The sequence below is a fragment of the Globicephala melas genome, chromosome 11 (genome assembly GCF_963455315.2).
Source record: "Globicephala melas chromosome 11, mGloMel1.2, whole genome shotgun sequence".
Taxonomy (NCBI): Eukaryota; Metazoa; Chordata; class Mammalia; order Artiodactyla; family Delphinidae; genus Globicephala; species Globicephala melas.
In genome coordinates this window covers 30,720,837-30,741,352 of record NC_083324.2, presented here as the reverse complement: position 1 = coordinate 30,741,352, position 20,516 = coordinate 30,720,837, and the positions used below count along the sequence as shown (strand labels likewise).

Here is a 20,516-nt window from a genome sequence, read left to right as displayed (position 1 = left end):
TTCTTAAAAACTTTTCCCTTAGAGGCTGGACCTCTCTTATATGAACATGACTCTGCAGAGATTGGGCCAGGGAGGCTCCTAATATATTGGGGTTACAAAAAACTTTCATTACCTCTACTCTGCCAGACTCTGTGCTCGGCACTGAGGGAGCAAATCTGAGTGAGAAATGATCCATGCCCTGGAGGAATTCACGGAATTCAGTGATTCTAAGAGGTGATGACTCCAAGATCCTAATATTTCAGAATTCCATTTTGCTGAAATTCTCAACCCCACTGCAATGGCTGGACAGTACATTTCCAGCATTTGAGTCAGGGGGCAGAATTTCTGGGAGAAGACAGTTCATGTCTCCTCTCTCTTAGGAAGAATCTGGGCTCTGTAGAGCTTCCGGGAGCAAATTCCAGCTGCCTCTGGAAGGATCCCTACCACCAACTCAGAGGACTGTTTCTGTTCCTAGAACAGAAAACTTATTGTGGTAGAACCATGACTCTAGTTCCATGTCTGGTTTTTGTCCCAGCTCTGTCTTCACTCTTGGCTGTCTCTCTGTTCACACTCGGCCACTAGAACAATGCTTGAAAACCACTGCAGAGGCCAACCTTGACATAAATCCATAAAGAGAGCTAAGTAAACTCATTGACCTGGGTCCCTTTTAGTCTCTGTTGCAGGATAATAGCCTGTTAGTTTAACTAAGCCTCTGTACCTTGATGAGAAATGTTGTTTAGAGAAAATATTGATTGAAGTTTTGTCCCTATCAGAAGGCTTAAGTGTGACAATTCGCCAACACTCATTTGTGAGTCTTGATGTCTTAGGGAACAGCAAAAGTGGCTGAGATCCCAGCAGATGGGTAAACAGGACCTAACTGAATGGATGTTTCAACTGTCCCTTTTTGCTTAACGTTAGTCCCTCTTACATCTCTTTAGTTTTCACTCATCTGTCAATATTTCAGTTTACTTTCCCCCCTCTTGTGTGTATATTACAAACATTTGTATCCATTGGACTGTCACTTGCTAGAAGCTATGACTTTAGCTTCTGTAGCTCTCTTACAGTTAATAATAACAACAGCCAGCCCTGATATCTGATTATCACTGTATGATTGACACAGTGGCTTCACTTGCATTACTCAACTTTACCCTTGTGGAGCAGGAGGTAGTGTAGCCCACTGATTGGCAGCATCCATTTTGGGTCAGAGAGACCTGGGACCAAACCCCAGCTCGACTATTGGCTAGCAGTGGGATCCAGGGCAAGTTGTTTAACTTTCTCATTAGCTCTTAGGATTTGGGGGATTAGATAAATTACATTCAGCCTACTGCCTGGTGCATAGTTGATGATCAATATATAGGATTATTTTTCCCATGTTTATCGATTAAAGTATAGAGAAGCTAAGGACTTGCCCAAAGTCATACACTCCCAGTCCTAGGTTCTTTCCTTCCCATGAGGCTGCCTGGCCTTTCTCCATGAGGACGGGCACCAGTGTATCTTGCGGCTTGAAATCCCTCTGAAAAGATGAAGTCAACGCTCACCAAAGCACTGGGCCATTGTCTTTTCATGTTTCCCCACGGGATGAAATACAGTGTCTGGTGATGAACAGATGTTGCCTCTCCCAGCCCCAGGTCAGTGGTTTAGTGTATCCCCATCTCCTACCTAGCTGGCCAAGGCTGGCCAGAGCTTGGTGGGGACCCCACCCCTTATGCCACAACTGGGGGAGAGTTCTCTTGCTTCCTGTTCTGCTCCTTCTATCTCTGCCCACACCCACAAAGTGTAAACAATAAAAGCAAATGTTTGAGAGGATGCTTGTTCATAGAGCTGGACGGTTTCAGGTTATAGAGAGTAATCATCGCCAAATACACTTCTGTCCTAATTTCCTTATACCAAACACATGTTTTATTGCTGGGTGGATTTTCTTCACACCTGACCCACCTCTAACAGAACGTGAGGGTTATCCAGGCTTTCACAAAGGCTTAGCTTTCCACCCTGGCTGCCAACTTGCACCTTTGTTCCTAGAACTGAAGTAGAACTAGGCAGGAAAGAACAAGGGACGTTTGGACAAGGGGAGGGTTTCATGTGGCTTTTTTTTTTTTTTAAACAGGCTAGACTCTTCCTGAGGGATGGGAGGCCTTAAAGGCCAGGTGTTCTGGCTGAAAGCAGTAGAGGAAATTCCAGGCATTTTTGCCACTGGTAAGGAAAGCCAATGCACTTGGCTGTTCCCATCACCTCCCTCCCTCTGCCCCTCACCATTTGAGGCACCCCACTCTGAGTCCAAGGTGCTTGATGCAAACTCACTGTACATCTTGGGATCTGACCACTAGGGGAGCACAAAAAGCAGGAACCCAACCAGCTCTGTAATGCTCAAAGTTCAGATTCAATATTGACATTCTATGCAATCATCTCAGCTGCTTCCTGTAATAAGGAGGTTGGTACATGGTGAGGGCTAGGGGCTATTTTGTGTGTGTTCTTGTGCTCACTGGTCTCCCAGCTCGGACAGCTTTGTTAACGGGTAGCTCAGCCTTGGTGCATTAGTTATCTATTGCTGTGTAACAAAATACTCCAAAATTTAGTAGCTTAAAAAAACAATAAATGTTGATTGTCTCTCACAGTTTCTGTGGGTCAGGAATTCAGGAGCAGCTTAGCTATGTGATTCTGGCTTAGAATCATAGGGGGTCAAAAGAGGCTGGCTACAGACTGCATGTTTGTGTCCCCCTAAAATTCATGTTTTTTAAAAAAAATTTATTGGAGTATAGTTGATTTACAGTGTTGTGTTAGTTTCTGCTGTACAGCAAAGTGAATCAGTTATACATATACACATATCCACTCTTTTTTAGATTCTTTTCCCATATAGGCCATTACAGAGTACTCAGTAGAGTTCCCTGTGCTATACAGTAGGTAATTATTAGTTATCTATTTTATATATAGTAGTGTGTATCTGTCAATCCCAATAAAATTCATATATTAAATCCTAATGCCCAATGTGATATTTGGAGGTGGGCTTTTAGGTCATGAAAGTGGAGCCCTCATGAATAGGATTAGTGCCCTTATCACTGTATGATTGACACAGTGGTTTCACTTGCATTACTCAACTTTACTCTCGTGGAGCAGGAGGTAGTGTTCTGGAGGCCCCAGAGAGCTCCCTCACCCCTTCTGCCATCTGAGGACATTAAGACAGACATCTGTGAACCAGGAAGTGGGCTCTCACCAGGCACCAAATCTACCTTGATCTTGGACTTCCAACCTCCAGAATTGTGAGAAATAAATTTCTATTATTTATAAACCACCCAGTCTATGGCGTTATTGTTATAGCGGCCCAAATGGGCTAAGACAAGGTCACAGTCAAAATGATGGCTGAGGCTACAGCCATCTGAAGATTTCATTAGGGTTGGACGATTCTGTTCTAAGACAGCTCACTCACATGTCTGGCCAATTTGGCCTGATTGTTGGCTGGAGGCCTTAGTTCTTCACCTTCTGGGTCTCTCTGAAGGGTTGCTTGAGATTTCCCACAACATGTCAGCCGGCTCCTCCAAGACAGTGATCCAAGAGAGGGGAACATGATGCCACATGTCTTTTCTGACCCAGCTTTGCAGGTCACATGCCATCATTTCTCCAATGTCCTATTGGTGACACAGGGCAGTCCTATTCCATAAGTGAGGGGACTACCCACGGGTGTGAGTAGCAAGAGGTGGAAATCACTAGCAGTCGCGTTGGAGGCTGGCTACATTTGGTTGACACATTGTAACCCCCGTTTTCTTACCTGCCTTTTTACTATTTTCCTGAGGAGGGTTAGTTTTGAGACTCGTGCTTGATTATACCTGCCTGGAAACCTATCTACATGTTCCTCCATGCGGTTAGGACCTGTGGGGGACAAGGGACTCTCTTGGCACCATAGAATATATAGAAGAGGTAGTAACAGGTCTGTTAGCTTCTGTTTATCTCAGGATACAATGTTGGAGTTAATGGGGATGAGCATCAAGCATTTACAGGGGCTTGCATGCAGACGGGAAAAATAGTTAAATTACGTGCTAGGCATTGTGTGAAGCCGCTCACATGCTCACGTAAATGTGCATACGTGAGGCACTGATGTAATTAAACTCTTGTTTTTTACAAAAAAGGAAATGGAGGCACAGAGACATGAAGTGTCACAGCCCAAAGTGCCACAGCTAGAAAGCAATGGGGTGGGGATTTGATCACAGGCTGTCTATCTGAGGCTCACGGTCTGCTATCCCCCAACCCATTTTCCATCACAGTGAGAGCTCGCTTGTTCAGCCTATCTGTAGTGATTACTGCAAGTCAGGCTTCCATCTTAACAAAAATACAGCTTAAATTAGGGGGCTTTTTACAGGCCCAGTATGTTTCACACTTTACAAAAGGCTTTTGGAAAATATTTCCTTTAAACCACAAGAGCTGTAACCAGTTGTCACAAGCTTGGTGTCTTAAAACAACACAAAGTTATTATCTTACGGTTGCGTAGGTCAGAGATCGAACACAGGTCTAAAATCAAGGTGTTGGCAGGGCTGCATTCCTTCTGGAGGCTCTGGGGAGAATCTGTTTCTTGGCCTTTTTACCTTCTAGAGGCTGCCTGCATTCCTTGGTTCATGGTCCCTTTCCTCCATCTTCAAAGTCAGAAATGTGACATGTCTCTGATCCTTATTCTGATCTTCTCATCTCTCTTTCTCTGACTACAGCTGGGAAAGCTGCTTTTTAAGGACTCATGTGATTAGACTGTGCCCACTCAGATAATGGATCCTCTTCCATCTCAAGGTCCTTAACCTTAATTTCATCTTCAAAATCCCATTTGCCATACAAGGTTAATATATTCACAGTTTATGGGACATTTGGGGGGCATTATTCTGCCAACTATTACTGTAAGTGAAGGAACTGGGACTCAAACAGGGCTAACAGTACAGATATGGTCAGTGAGGCATTGTGGTATTGGAGGAAGGGTAGACATATAGATGAGCTGAGCATAAGAGTCCAGAAATGGACACACACAAGTATGGCCAACTGATTTTTGACGAAGGAGCAAAATGGAAGAAGGATAGTCTTTTTAAATAAAAGGTGGTGAAATAATTGGACATCTTTAGGCAAAAAAAATGAATCCTGACCTAAACCTCTCATCTTGTACAACAATTAACTCAAAATGGATTATAGATCTGAATGTAAAGTGTAAAACTATAAAACTTCTAGAAGAAAATAGAGAAGAAACTCTTTGTGACCTGGGCTAAGGGCAAAGAGGTCTCAGATGTGCCGCCAAAAGCACAATTCATAAAAAGAAAAAATTTGAAAAATTGGACTTCATCAAAATTAAAAGCTTTGTTCTATAAAAGTCCCAGGTAAGGGATGAAAAGACAAGCTAAAAAAATGGGGGAAACATTTGCAAGTCACATATCTGACAAAGGACTTGTATCCAGAATATATAGAGAACTTTAAAAAAAATAATTAATTTTTGGCTGCGTTGGGTCTTTGTTGCTGCACGCGGGCTTTTCTCTAGTTGCAGCGAGTGGGGGCTACTCTTTGCTGCAGTGCGCGGGCTTCTCACCATGGTGGCTTCTCTTGTTGCGGAGCACGGGCTCTAGGCATGCGGGCTTCAGTAGTTGTGGCTCGCAGGCTCTAGAGCACAGTCTCAGTAGTTGCGGCGCACGGGCTTAGTTGCTCCGCGGCATGTGGGATCTTCCTGGACCAGGGTTTGACTCCATGTCCCCTGCATTGGCAGGCGGATTCTTAATGACTGCACCACCAGGGAAGCCCTACAGAGAACTTTTTAAACTCAAAAGAAACAAATAATCCCATTAGAGAATGGACCGAGGACTTGAACAGACATTTCAACAAATGGGGATACAGATAGCAAATAGACACACGAATATATGTTCAATATTATTGGCCGTTAGTAAAATGCCAATTAAAAGCATGATGAGATACCATGACATATCTATTGGAATAAAAAATCCTGACGTATTAAGTGCTGACAAGGATGCAGAGAAAGTGCATCACTAGTACACACCTGGTGCCAATGAAAATGGTATAGTTAGTCTGTAAAACTGTAGCAGTTTCTTACAAAGTCAAGTATACATTTACCTTGCAACCTAGCAATTGCACTCCTGGATATCTATCCCAGGGAAATGAAAACATTATGTTCCCACAAAATCCATATACAAATGTTTATAGCAGCTTTATTTATAATAGCCCCAAATTGGAAGTTGCCCAAATATCCTTCATCACGTGAATGATTAAACAAATGGTCTTAAATCCACACAATAGAATATTATTCAACAATAAAAAGAAATAAAGTGTTGACACATGCAACAGCTTGGATGGATCTCAAAGATATGATGCTGAGTGGAAAAAAGTCAACCTCAACCGTTACATATATTCGCATTTATATAACACTCTGAAAATGACAAAATGATAGTGATGGTTGCCAGGGGGTAGGAGTGGTGGAGGGTGTGACTATAAAGGGAGAAGCTGAGGGAGTTTCTTTGTGGCGGTGGAACAGTTCTGTATCCTGATTGTAGTGTTGGTGGCATGAATCTATACATGTGATAAAATTTCATAAATCGATACACCAAAAATAAAAAACGCAAGTAAAAACTGGTGGAATCCAAATAATAGTTTAGTTAATAGTGTTGTATCAACTTGTTGATAATGTGGTTATGTTACATGTTATCATTAAGCCATGTGAAGTGTACATAGGAACTCCCTGTGCTATTTTTATAATTTCTTGTATTTTTTTTTCAAATATAAAGTAAGCCAACAAACAAAACTCCAAAACAAAACACCCTGGCTTTTCTCACTCCATATCTGAGCTATGTCTAGGTAGCACTGATACTCCCTATCTCATGCTTTCTTACTTGCCTTTGCCATGAAATCTGAACTGAAAAAGAGAGTAAACCAACATTTTGGGTAAAACGGTGTTTCCCAAAGGGTACTAATTCAGCAGGATTTCATGTTAGGCAAGAATAAATATTCTGTGTCCAGGAATATTTGGGAAATCCTGGGTTAGCTAGGTTTCCTTACTGAGAGACTCCTTTGTAGGACACGGACATACGCTGCAGATCTCCAAGAGGGGACTATAGCATATAGCAATTCTCTCAATTTTTTGTTCATAGAATTTGTTTTTCCTTCTCTGAGTATCTCAAGGGACTATGGCTTTGTGTACTTGAGAAACACTGAGCTAAAGCATTCATCAGAGAAGAGAAGAGCAAGGAGCGTGGAATCATTTTCATCTTGGAGCCAGGCATCTGGCTTCAGGCATTGGATCCTCTCAGCCCTTTGTCATGTAGTAAGTATAACTCACAGGAGATGTGTAGGAAAGAAAGGGGGTCAATCTTCATCGTGTGAAGGGTCTGAGTTTTATTTTTGATTTTCCATTTTGAGCAGAGAACTTGGAGAAAATTCTTTCTCCCCTTCTCCATTCCTCCATTCTGAGGGTCAGAGGCTCCATTCCCCATCTGATGGTGGAACTGGATGAAATAGAGAAGGACCAACAATACACTCTGGAAGCTGAATGTGAGGGGCTGGGTCTTTGGGAAAGTGAGGTGGAGGGTCATGAGGAAGTGGGCTCTCATGAGCCCACTATTTCCTGATGACTATAGTGTTGGCCATTTCCTGATGACTATAGTGTTGGGCTATTTCCTGATGACTATAGTGTTGGCCATGTGGTGATCCTAAGTTTCTAAAGACACCTACTTGTGTGGAGAAGAGGGAGCCCTCCTACACAGCTGGTGGGAATGCAATAAAATGTATTACTTCACACATGCCTTTGATAAGGAATTCAGGAGTGACTTAAGTGGTTCTAGGTCATGGTCCCTCATGATGCTGCAGTCTCCTGAAGGTTTGTTTGGGGTGGGATGATCTGATTCCAAGACGGCTCACTCGCTTGGCTGCCCCATACATGTTGGTGGTTGGTATGACATTTCAGTTCTTCACCATGTAGACTTCTCATAAGGCTGCTTGAGTGTTCTCACAACATGGCAGCTTGTTACTTCCAGAACAAGTGATCCAAGAGAGAGCAAGGCAGAAACTGCTATGTCATTTATGATGTAGTCTTGGATGTTATGCCCCATCATTTCTGCAATATCCTATTCGTTACACATGTCAGACCTTTTCAGCCCTATTCAGTGTGGGAGGGGACTTGACTACACATGGCATCAATTCCAGCATGAAAGAATCACTGGGGGCCATCATGAAGGCTGGCTACAAAAACCTATAAGAGAAGATGTTAAAAAAAAAAAACCTATAACAGAAATAAATTACTGAAAGAACAGCCTTAAATGGATGATAAGTGTTCTCAAATGGCTGAGTGATCATTTTCTAGAGGCTGTACCACTCTTCCTTTCCACAAGAAGTGGCATAATACCGGGGTCACAATTTGCTCATTCTTTCAACGGGCATTTATTGAGCACCTACTGTGTGCCATCAGTTTGCTTAGGATCTCTGTAGAGGGAGCCCTGCAAGAGAAGCGTATCCCAGGAGCACAGTTTCAGAAACCAGACACACAAGCCCAGGAAGAAGTATCACCTTGATTCACGACCAGATGTGCATAATTACCATTCATCCTAATCATTCTTTTAAGTAGGGGTTCCAAGTAATCATACTAACCTGAATAGCACACTTCTGTCCTTTGTCTGTTTGTTGGTTAATGACTTCATTTCACCTGCTCTGCTTAAATGGATTGACTCCCCTCTCCCGTCCCTCTCTCTGGTCATAATTCTTTCTGTTCCCATTTCAGATGGAGACGGGTGCCCTCCAAACCACACTCCCCACATTTATCAAAGCTAAATAGATAGCTTCCTGCTGCCTTCGCCCGTATTTCTAAAAGCAAGCTCTTCCTACCTTACACAGAGAGCCTAACCGGGGCAGGAAACTTGATTAATGCACAACTTACTTCTTCCTTCGGGTTATTTATGTCTCAGTCAAAATTCCCGGTTGCCAGCAAGAAACGGACTCGCCATCTTCAGCATAAGGGAATGGATTAGAAGGACATCAGAGTTCTCAGAATGGAGAAGTGGTTTGAAAACCAAGCTTAGGAGATGGGTGAGAACTAAGGGCTTTCTGAAGGGCCAGGCAGTAGGGGCAATGTGGTCAGTGTGCACTATGGTCACTGTGATAACACACCTTCCAGGGCTCCTCCTGTCCTGACTTCACAGCCTTAAGATTCAAAATCTTGGGAAACAGCATCCATTTGGCTTGACCAAGGTCAACACCGGCCCCAGGCTTCAGAGGTGGGAAGAAGCAAGACCTGACCCATTTTGTCTTTCAAAAAGAAAAAAAGTATTTCAAGACATTTACTAATTCTCTAAATAGCTCTGGTTGATTTGTCATCATGCTATTCAAAGGGAAGCTCTCCATTGCTCAATGAGGAGTCGATTACTGCACCGTCCTTAGGATCCAACCAAGGCTTGTATTTTCCATTAACAAGCCCTCCGAAATGGCAAACACTCTCACGAAGTGTTTCAACTGGATATTCTGTTAATTTACTAATAATCATCTTCTAATGCCATCTATTACAGAAAATTAGATGAATGTAGCAGGAGCAGAAAAATATTGATTGCCACCCTCTGAATTTTTAATATGAGTGTTTGATTTATAAATGAAACCGTTTCATTAATTACAGTAGCAAGGCCATCTCTCAATTCAAGCTACGGTGCTGAGGGTCACTGTGACTGTCTCATCAGCAATATTAGGTAATAACGATTCATTAACATGAGTTTCGTCCCCGGTCCAGGTTGTGTGTCCTGCTCTAGCAAAGAGCCTCATGCTTGCTGGGTTTGTAGTTATCTTTCTATGGCCCATCCCTCATCTTTCATTCTCAATCTACTTGCCCATTTTGGCCAAATGAGCATCTTCCACAGGTTGACCTCTACCTTCCCCAGGATCTTATAACCTCATTCAGAAAAGTATTTGGTTCTTGTTGGATCAAAGGGCCTCTGATTGTCCAAGTGTCTGTCCCCCCAAACCTAGCCCCAGCTTGGTATGTAGCAGAGGCACAATTAGTTACTTGTTGAATGTTTGGAAGAATAAGTGAACAAATGCTATTTTCCAAGCATCTTCCACAGTGATTATTCTGTTCCATCTTTTGAAACACTCCCAGAAGTGGAGAAAATATAGCCTTGTTGATCAGAAGCTCAGGTTCTGGAGTCAGACACCATCTTATCTTTGCTATATACTAGCTATGTGGGCCTCTGTTTCTTCATCAATAGAATGGGAATAATCAGACTCCCTATCTCACAGGGTTTACTTTGTGGGTGCCCTGTGGGGAGGGCATGACCAGCCTCCCCCAACCCAAAATTGTTGCAGATGGGAGTGTCTGGGCTTTCTTATTGGCTTGCCCAGAGGGGGACAAAGGGAAACGGGAATGGTGGGGGCTTGAAAGCTGTCAGTGGTCAAACATAAAAAATGGAGTCTGACTCTTTATTATAGGACTGTGGTGAGAAAATATCTGCTTAAAGCACTTAGCATACTGTAGGGTATAGTGTTTCATAAATGGATTATTAATGCAATGATGGTTTAATCCTTTTAAGAAGCTTTTGCATCTGTTATCCCATTTTCTCTTTATATCAACCCAAGCAATTGAGAGACCTGGTCAGAAGAAGTAGATCTGGTACAACGGAAGCATTCAACAAGTGATAGCTGTTAACCTCAGCATCACCATTCCCATCATTATCACCAGCTTTACCATTATCACCATTGCCACCATCACCACCATCATCATCATCACCATAGCTACTGCCACATCAGCAGCATCATCACCACCAGCGCCCCCATCGTTATCACCAGCAAAAGCAGCACCATCACCACATCACTATCTCCATCATCATCATCACCGTCATCATCAGATTTCTCTTAGATTATCTACTTTCTTAGGTCGCAGAAGTATATTTTCTCTGTTGTTGCAGACCAAATGACATGAGCTATGAGTAACAACAACAACAACAAAATACAGGCTCACCTGGCTTAAAAATAATTAGTGTCTCAATTAGCAAGAAGTCCAAGAAGGATGATTCTTGGGGGCTCAAAGACATCGTTATAGACCCTGGTTCTTTTCTCCTCTGCCGTCATCATTGCATTACCGGGTTCTCAGGTGGTTCACAAGGTGAAGCTGCAGGAGCATCAACAACCACACACAGAAATGTGTGTTTCGGTAGAAACAGATTATCCTCTTTCATGTGGGTGGGCCTCATCTAATCAATTGAAGGCCTTCATAGAATAAAGCTGAACATCCTCTGAGCAGGAAGGAATTCTGCCAGCAGACTGCCTTTGGACTTGAACTGCAACTCTTCCCTGAGTCTCTAGCCTGCCAATACACGCTGCAAGTTTTGAACTTACCAAGCCTCTGCAGATGCATCATTCAACTCCTTGTAATAAACCTCTCCCTCTCTCTATACATGCTTCTTGTTGGTTCTCTTTTTCTAGAGAACTCTGACTAATACTTTGGGCCAAGTCTGAATCTCCTTTTGTGGGCAGGGCGTGAGGATAGTCTTAGAGCACATTAACAGTTAATTTTGATGACGGCACAGGTAGAAAGATTCTGGAAACCGCATTTTGTTTCCTGTAGCTGCAGGTCAGATTTACTGCCCTGAGCAGATTCCTTCCTGGGTAGACACTGAACATGCAGCCAGCTACATAGAACACCGGAGACACTGGGTCCTTCCTACTCCTTGTGTCCCTAACCCAGTGATAACCCCTGAGGGCCCAATCTTGGCTCTAGATCAGTGGTTCTCAATACAGGTGATTTTGTCCCCTGGGGACATTTGGCAAAGTCTGCAGACATTTTTGGTTAGCACAACTGGGAAGCAGGTGATGTGACCGCTATTTCTCTAGGAGGTAAAGGTCAGGGATGTGGCTAAGCCTCCTACAAGGCACAGGACAGCCCCATAGCCACCCCCTGACAAAGAACTGTCTGGCCCAAATGTCAATTGTGTCAAGATTGAGAAACTCTGATCTAGATAATTAACTAACAAATAAAGCAGGCCTTCCTTTCAACTCTTATCTTCCAAGTGATGGCTGTTCTCTCTCTTTCTGTCTCTCCCCTTCCTGCCTTCCTTGCTCTCTCTCCTCTCTGTCCCTGTCTCTGTGTGTCCCTGTGTCTCTGTGTCTGTCTCTCTGTCACATACACACAATCTCTTTTTGTAGTGTTAGTTTATAAGCTGAGAGAATTATGACAGAGACAGAAAAGACAGCATTTATTTCACTGTATCTCTGTCCTCTAACACCTCAGCGCTCACAGCCCTGAGCCTTTGGTGCCCCAGCGTAAAATTTGTGAGATTTAAACGTATACTAGGCGATGCCTTGTAAAACACACAGAATATGATCTGACAAGGTCCTTTCCCAATGCCCTACTCCACACAAAATCTCCAAGCAGTAATTCAGTTTCAGGGCTTTTCTCTTCTTAAAAGAGGTGTGTGACGCCACCCAGGCCCTGTACTGAAGAGCAGTCTTGTAGTTAACACTGGCATTTCCTTCTCTGGGTAATGGATTTTATTTAGCCAAAAATAAGCATTAAAGCAATTTTAAGGAGACACCATTCTATTTTTTTTTTTTTTCTTTTTTTGCGGTACGCGGGCCTCTCACTGTTGTGGCCTCTCCCGTTGCGGAGCACAGGCTCCGGACGCGCAGGCTCAGCGGCCATGGCTCACGGGCCCAGCCGCTCCGCGGCATGTGGGATCCTCCCGGACCGGGGCACAAACCCGCGTCCCCTGCATCGGCAGGCGGACTCCCAACTACTGCGCCACCAGGGAAGCCCCGACACCATTGTTTTTAATGATGGTTTTGTTTGCCTTGGAAAATGTGAGACGTTGCTGCCTAATGATAATAACCATTAACTTTGGGTTTATTCTGGGGTTAATGGATTATTATAAGGCTGAGGAAAATTATTTTCCAATAAATGTTAAATTTCATTTTTTCTGCGCCTCCTCTCTCTTTGCCACATGTTCGGTGTTTTCTTCTTCTGCTTTAAAAATGTGTAGACCCCAGATAAATGGGCTGACAAAGCCTGCTGTGTTTTCTTTACCATTTATGATTCTTGAAAAAAAATCCCATGTTAACTTTTAGTTTGCATTAGGGAAAAGGAATGGTATTCAGTATCTTTCCTTAATAGGAGAAGTTTGGTGACCTTTTCTTAATAGAAGTTCCATTTCTGTGAGGCTCACATGCATCAAAAATTGGCCATTTCCCAAAAGCACATGAAAAGATGCTCGACATTGGTAATTATCAGAGAAATGCAAATCAAAACTACAATGAGGTATCACCTCACACTGGTCAGAATGGCCACCATCAAAAAGTCTACAAACAATAAATGCTGGAGAGGGTGTGGAGAAAAGGGAACCCTGTTGCACTGTTGGTGGGAATGTAAATTGATACAGCCACTATGGAGAACAGTACAGATGTTCCTTAAAAAACTAAAAATAGAACTACTGTATGATCCAGCAATCCCACTCCTGGGCACATATCCAGAGAAAACCATAATTCGACAAGATACGTGCAACCCAATATTCATAGCAGCACTATTTACAATAGCCAAGACATGGAAACATCCTAAAGGTCCATCGACAAGAGTAATGGATAAAGAAGATGTGGTACATACATATAATGGAATATTACTCAGCCACAAAACAGAAAGAAAGAACGCCATTTGCAGCAACATGGATGGACCTAGAGACTATCATACTAAGTGAAGTCAGACAGAGAAAGACAAATATCATATGATATCACTCATAAGTGGAATCTAATTTAAAAAAATAATATAAATGAACTTATTTACAAAAAAGAAATAGACTCACAGATTTCAAAAACAAACTTATGGTTACCAAAGGGGAAGCATGGTGGGGGTGGGGAGGGATAAATTAGCAGTTTGGGATTAACATACACACGCTACTATATATAAAATAGATAACCAGCAAGGACCTACTGTATAGGACAGGGAATAATTCTACTCAATATTCTGTAATAACCTAAACGGGAAAAGAATCTGAAAAAGAATGAATATATGTATATTCATTTATACATTTATATTTTATATAATATATATTATATTATACATTTATATTCAGTTATAGAATAACTCTGCTGTACACCTGAAACAAAGACAACATTGTAAATCAACTATACTTCAACAACAACAAAAACCTGTAGTTTATAGGCCTATTTTTTTTTTTCAGGGGAATTCCACCTTCTTCACATGCTTTGAGCCAGATTTCTATGCTAAAGATGTTACCTGCAATTAAATTAGTTGTGTTTTAACTTTTCATTTATTTTACCTTGATTCTAGCTGTCATTTTATAAATGCTAGATCTACCACTTCCTAGCTCTCGGACTTGGAGCAAAACACTTAACCTCTGCAAAGCCTCAGTTTTCTCATCTCTAAAAAGGGCCTAACAATAGAACCAGCCTCACAGGGTTGTTACTAAGATTCAAGGCACATGTAAAGTTTATATAAGCATTCAGTAATTGTCAGCTATTATTATTGTTACTATTTTGGAATATAAGTGGTAACCTTGAGAGCACTTTAGCTACGTAGACAAGCTGGGTCAGACTTCACCCTTCAGGATGGTCATATTATTCCCCTGATGTTGATTTATTTGTGAAGAGGTCAGGCCTGTGGTCTGATGGATCCACTAGTGTGATTACTGCTTAGACCCTGCTCAAGGGGAAGATCTGGTGAAGATTCGTGAAGGTTTTGGTTTGTTTTACAAAAAATGTCTACATGTCTATTATTTTAATAAAAATCTGAATGATAAAAAAAATTGGTCATTTCCACAGAATTCTCAAGTTCAACCTGATGGATTGTAATGGCTTTGTTCACCAATGTCAATCCTTGCTAATTCATGGATTACTCATTGCAGGGGCAGGGAAGAAATCTATTGAGCGCTGGGACTGCTTTAGAAGGGCTTTCGGCACCAGCCAGATCTCCCCGTCACATTGGCTACGGGTTCTGGGTGGTGGCTTACAGTTTGCAAAATGGGTTTGAGGAAATACTCAGCGTTCTGCGTGATTTCTCCCCCTTGCCCAGTGCTTCCCCTGCTTCCTTATGTGAGGCGAATCGCTGAGTGCTTCTGTGGAACAGTCAGGGGCCTAAAAGTCAACTCCTAGGATGAAATAACCAACACTCATTCAGGGAATGATTGCTGAGCACTTACTACGGTCAGGTCCGACGCCCCAGAGACACAAGGGCCCCGACCCCAAGATCACCGTCTTGACAGCCTTGACAAACTCTCTTTAGCCCTAGGGTGCTGAGCTAACACTAAAGACGGGAATGCCGAACGTGACTCAGAGCACCAGAGGTCTTACCCAGTTTACCCAGTATCCAAATTCACCGACAATTTTCAGAACATAAGTTCTCACCAGGTACGAGCGGAGCCAGGAGAGGCCGGGGACCACCGGTGTCATCCCCAGATCCCCTCTTGCTACAGTAATTCTCCTCTTCCAGATTAAACGAACGAACTCTCTAAGCAATGCCAGTTGGGGCAACACTTACCGGTTAGGGAGCCGTTCCGGTCACGAAGCATTTCCGTGTTATACTCCGGTAAGTTCAAAGGGTAGTGACATCTTCCAGGAGGCCAAGCCCCATAAATCCACAGATTCCACATTTGTTTGCCATAAGGAACCCAGACACCTCAGGTACATCCTGCTGAAAGCCCTTCATGGGTGAGGACTGTCTCCTTGTAAATATCACCTGTGTTTTCCAGAAGGTCAGTCAGAAGCACGTTTGCCAGGGGGTTTGATTATGCTGTCCTTTCTGTCCCGAGGTGTCTCTTGAACTGGGAGAGGCAGGAGAGCGGCTCCTGCTCACGGGTCCGTCCCACGTGCCCCCACTGATGAGCAGCATTTGCTGCAGGTGGATGTGGAGGCGGCGGGCCGCAGGTGTGTGGCTCCCAGCATCTGTGAACAAGCCGGTCCTGCTCACGTGAGGCCTTGAGGGTGCAGTGCGTGGTCAGAGTCATGACTGGGTGTGGGCGAGAAGAGACTCAAACCAGCGTCCCCGGGCTCCAGGGCTTTCCACTCATACTCTGGTATATGTCACTGGTTACAAGTTCAGACTCTGGAGTGAAAAAAACAGGTGTTCTCTTCTCCTCACCAGGCTCTTGATCTTGGTCTCGCCCAGGCTCCTGAGCCTTTAGAAATCCAGAAAGGGGAAGGACATTGCCAGTCCCTGTGTTTCCAGGGCTTACTCTGGGCCACATGCTGGGCTGAGTGCTTCATACCTACTACCTGATCTAATACTCCCCACTGCCCTGGGGCAAAGTGGGGTCCAACTGTTATACTCATTTTGCAGACAGGGAAACTGAGGCCCAGGGAGGTTAAGTGACTCACCCACGGCCACGTATCTTAAGTATGCGGAGGGCATAGTCAAAGCCAGACACACTCTTGACCGGGGTGATTCAGCCACGCACCTGGTTTTTTTTTTTTTTTTTTGCGGTACATGGGCCTCTCACTGTTGTGGCCTCTCCCGTTGCGGAGCACAGGCTCTGGACGTGCAGGCTCAGCGGCCATGGCTCACGGGCCCAGCCGCTCCGCGGCATGTGGGATCTTCCCGGACAGGGGCACGAACCCGTGTCCCCTGCATCGGCAAGCGGACTCTCAACCACTGCGCCACCAGGGAAGCCCCGCACCTGGTTTGATGAGAGGGACTGCCTTTGCCAAAGCGGCTTCATCAAGGACCCCAGCAGCCACCTGCCGCCCCTCTTTCTCCCTAAAGTGAACAGGATGAGTTTTTGCGTGGCTGCTCTTCATTTCCTGTCCGATGGAGTGTGAATGGCTGTTATAAATAAAAAGTAAGGTTTGTCAAGCAAATTGAAGGAAAAACAATGTAAAGTGTAAGCAAAGAGTTGCGAGTGGATTTTTCATGTAAGGCCGCCGTGTTGAAGCAACATTAATACCAGCTTGCTGGCAAAAATCCGCTTGTCCGATGGCCGCCTAACACATGGTGCCACTCCTTAGTGGGATCGGGTAGCACTAAGAGCAGCCTGGTGAAAATGGAACGGCCTCCAAACCTGTCAGGACCCCTGGGACCCTAGCCCAGTGCCTTCACCTACCCCCCTCCCCTCCACAGGCCTCTGCTTCTCTACCTGTTGGATGAGATGGCCCTGAGCAGGGTGGCCAAGTCCCACCAGCTCTGACCTGCTATGTGGCCATTTCCTCTGTTGGCCCTTCAGTAGCATCTGATAGCATTTTGGGAACACAGGTGTCTCACGAAGGTTACAGGGAGTGGCCCTATTTTTTGGATTCTTGATCCCACTTGGGAATGTAAAGAAAACTACAGATCCTCTTCCCGGCAAAATCTACTTATAGACGACATTTGACTCACAATTTCAGGAGATGCCTAGAACCTTCCCCCAGTGCTCATGGATTTCAGGTTAAGAAACACTAGTGTTAGGCAACTGTATGCATGCAATTTGAATATAGAAGCACAAAAAATGGGGTTCAGAAATGCAATGCAGGGGACTTCCCTGGTGGTGCAGTGGTTAAGAATCCTCTTGCCAATACAGGGGACATAGGTTCAAGCCCTGGTCTGGGAAGATCCCACATGCTGCGGAGCAACTGAGCTCGTGCACCCACCACAACTACTGAGCCTGCACTCTAGGGCCTGGGAGCCACAAGTACTGAGCCCTCGAGCCACAACTACTGAAGCCCACGTGTCTAGAGCCTGTGCTCCTCAACAAGAGAAGCCACCACAAGGAGAAGCCCGCACACTGAAACGAAGACCCAACACAGTCAAAAAAAAAAAAAAAAAATGCAATGCATTCATAAAATATGAACAGTTTCCCCAAACTCCCTGTTGTGGTGGACAGTTTCTTGGATGGCTCCCAGTGACCCTTGCTCCCTGGCGCTCATGCTCTGTGTAATCCCCTCCTCTTGAGGGTGATCTGGACCCAGTGGCTTGCTTCTGATGCACAGAATGCAACAAGAGTGGAGGAATGTCACTTTGCAGATCTGGCTTCTACCTTGTCACCCTCTACTGCTCTGTCACTTGCTCTCTCTGTTAGAAGCTGGCTGCCACATTGTGAGCTGTCCTGTGAAGAGACCCATGTGGCCAGGAACCAGCTGATAGCCAGTGAAGAAATGAGGACCTCAGTCCAATGGCTCACGAGCAACTAAATCCTGCCAACAGGGGCTTCCCTGGTGGCGCAGTGGTTGGGAGTCTGCCTGCCAATGCGGGGGACACGGGTTTGTGCCCCGGTCTGGGAGGATCCCACATGCTGTGGAGCGGCTGAGCCCGTGGGCCGTGGCTGCTGGGCCTGCGTGTCCGGAGCCTGTGCTCCGCAATGGGAGAGGCCACGGCAGCGAGAGGCCCGCGTACAGCAAAAAAAACCAAACAAACAAAAACAAAATCCTGCCAACAGTCACGTGAGTGTGGAAGCAGATCTTCCCTCAGTCCAGCTTTAAGATAAGACTTAAGATGAGACCATAGTTCCAGCTGACACCTTGATTGTAGCCTTGTGAAGCAAAGGCCCTTAGCTAAGCTGTGCCTGAGTTCCTGACCATAAGAATGTTTACTATTTTAAGCTACCAAGTTTTGGGGTAATTTGTTACACAGCAACAGATAGCTAATAGGTTCATAGTCTAATACCAGGTGCAAAATACCATACCAAGCCCAGGAAGCCTCTGAGAGGAACACTCAGTGGACTCTGTGCCCTTAAGAAGCATGAAAGCAGCGTATGTCTTGAGATCCCAGGCTGGGGGCAGCAGATGACCTTAACTCTACCAGGGTCCCATGCCAACCAGCCACTGCCAAAGCCAGGCTTCCCATTGGTGTCTGAGATCTTCTGACTTTTCCTTTTCAGGTTCTGGCTCTGTTCTATGGCCAAACACAAAAGAAAAAAGTTTCAGCATTACAAAGGATGAAGCGATCATCAATTCGTCTCCCTGGGGCAGATGTTCTGTTGCCACAGAGAAGAGGTGACCTTTGCTCACCCTGTGGATGTGACATGTGATTTCTTTTGGCTCCCCAGTTGACCTGCGGGAGTCATGTCATAAGAAGCCAAGAGGCTGCAGTCTGGACAAATGGCTCTGGGCAAATTGGCAGCTGTGATGAAGGACAGGTCGTCTAGAGGTTGGTCATGCCAAGCTGGATAACCATCAGAGTACAAATCACGACAGCAGGAAGGTATGACGTCAGCCACCATAAAGCACGGAAACAGCCAGTAAGTCTTGCACCGTTGCTGCGGGGCAAGGGGGTGATGCCTGAGAATGATAGCACAGGTGGGGCGAAGCCTCCATTAATTTTTAAATTTTCTGGCCCTGGGGCATCACATACGGACAAGAAGGAAGCCGTTTTCCACATCATCTGCTGGCTGTTGTCCTGTGAGTAGTAGGAAGACTTGTGAAGGAGGGAGAGGCACTGTGTACCTTCCTGCAGTGTCTTCGAGGGCACCTGCATTTCAACAGGGGACGCTTAGGGCCAGGAAAAAATTAAGATCGAAGGGAAATGAGCTGCAAAAGTTGTTCTTGATCCATCAGTGTCTCTCCTCTTGGTTCCAGAAATCATCACCACTCAGAGTTGCCCATGAATCAGCTGGGGAAAATTGGGGGATCAGTTAGGAACTGTGCGCTCGTGAAGAAACCTGATCACGGTGCTTAACTCAATAAAATTGGGGTTCTGAACCTTTTTCGAACCATAACCTGCTTTGGCAGTCAGGAGAATTCTCTGGAAGAACGTTTTTACATGCATAAAGTAAATAAAATAAAATAAAAGACTGTGAAGGAAACCAATTAATTGAAATAGTTATCAAATATTTTTAAAACTCCAAAGTTGGGATATAGTAATATATGTGCTTTTCAAACTAATTATTAAATAACTAGATCAAGCAGTGAGTCTAATAACAGACCAGCAGAATTTCAAAATAGTGATAACTGTAAGTGATAAATCAAGATAAAGGCAATAACTGTAATGCTGAATGAAAACAACTGTGATTTCTAGTGACAAAGTCTACAGGCATGGCTGATACTACACCAGTCTGTTGCCCACATTCATAATGGAAGGGAATGCTTAATCTCAGTTTGAGGTTTGTAAAAATGATATAGCATTTCCCCCTCTCAAGTTCATAAAACCCTGAATTCTTTCCAAGGATGGTTTGGGATCTGTAAACCCAGAAAAAGAGGATTATTCTTCTCACGCCCTAATATGTTCTGGGGGTTGTGGTCCAGGGCTGGTGCAGCTGCTCAAGGAAGAGTCAAGCGCTCTGATATCCTCAGCATGTGACTTTCACCCTCATGGCTGCAAAATGGCTGTGGCATCTCCAGGCATTGCTTCTGCTTTTCAGTTAGGAAGAAGAGGGAATAAAAAGAGAAAGAAAGGTGTATGCCAGCTGAGTCTGTCCCTTGTTATCAGGAAAACAACAGTTTTCCTGGAAGCCCCACTCTCTTTGCTTCAGTTGACACCTCATTAGCCAGAACTGGTCGTCTACAGCAACTTGGGAATCTGGGGAGGGAGTATTCTAACACTGCTGCTCAAACCAGAGTGTTGTGAGTAAGATGAAGGGGAGGAGGTTATTGGGTAGAACAACCAATGTCGGCTATGACTGATGTCTGACTTC

General features: G+C 44.5%; 1 protein-coding gene across 10 annotated transcripts in view; it reads right to left on the bottom strand.

The window, feature by feature from the left end:
- CFAP20DC (CFAP20 domain containing) overlaps positions 1–20,516 on the bottom strand; it is a 352,715-nt gene that overhangs the window by 44,936 nt on the left and 287,263 nt on the right. The window contains exon 1 of one of the 10 annotated variants that reach the window (XM_060308461.2): positions 15,458–15,976. The exons of 8 other annotated variants lie outside the window; for them this stretch is intronic. Coding sequence is in view for 1 of the 2 variants with exons in the window: in XM_060308459.2 (XP_060164442.1) it covers positions 19,437–19,495 (59 nt within the window). In the remaining variant the exon portion in view is untranslated. Of the gene's footprint in view, positions 1–15,457; positions 15,977–19,402; positions 19,496–20,516 lie in introns of those variants that run through there. One more of the 10 variants, XM_060308459.2, reaches the window with a different exon arrangement.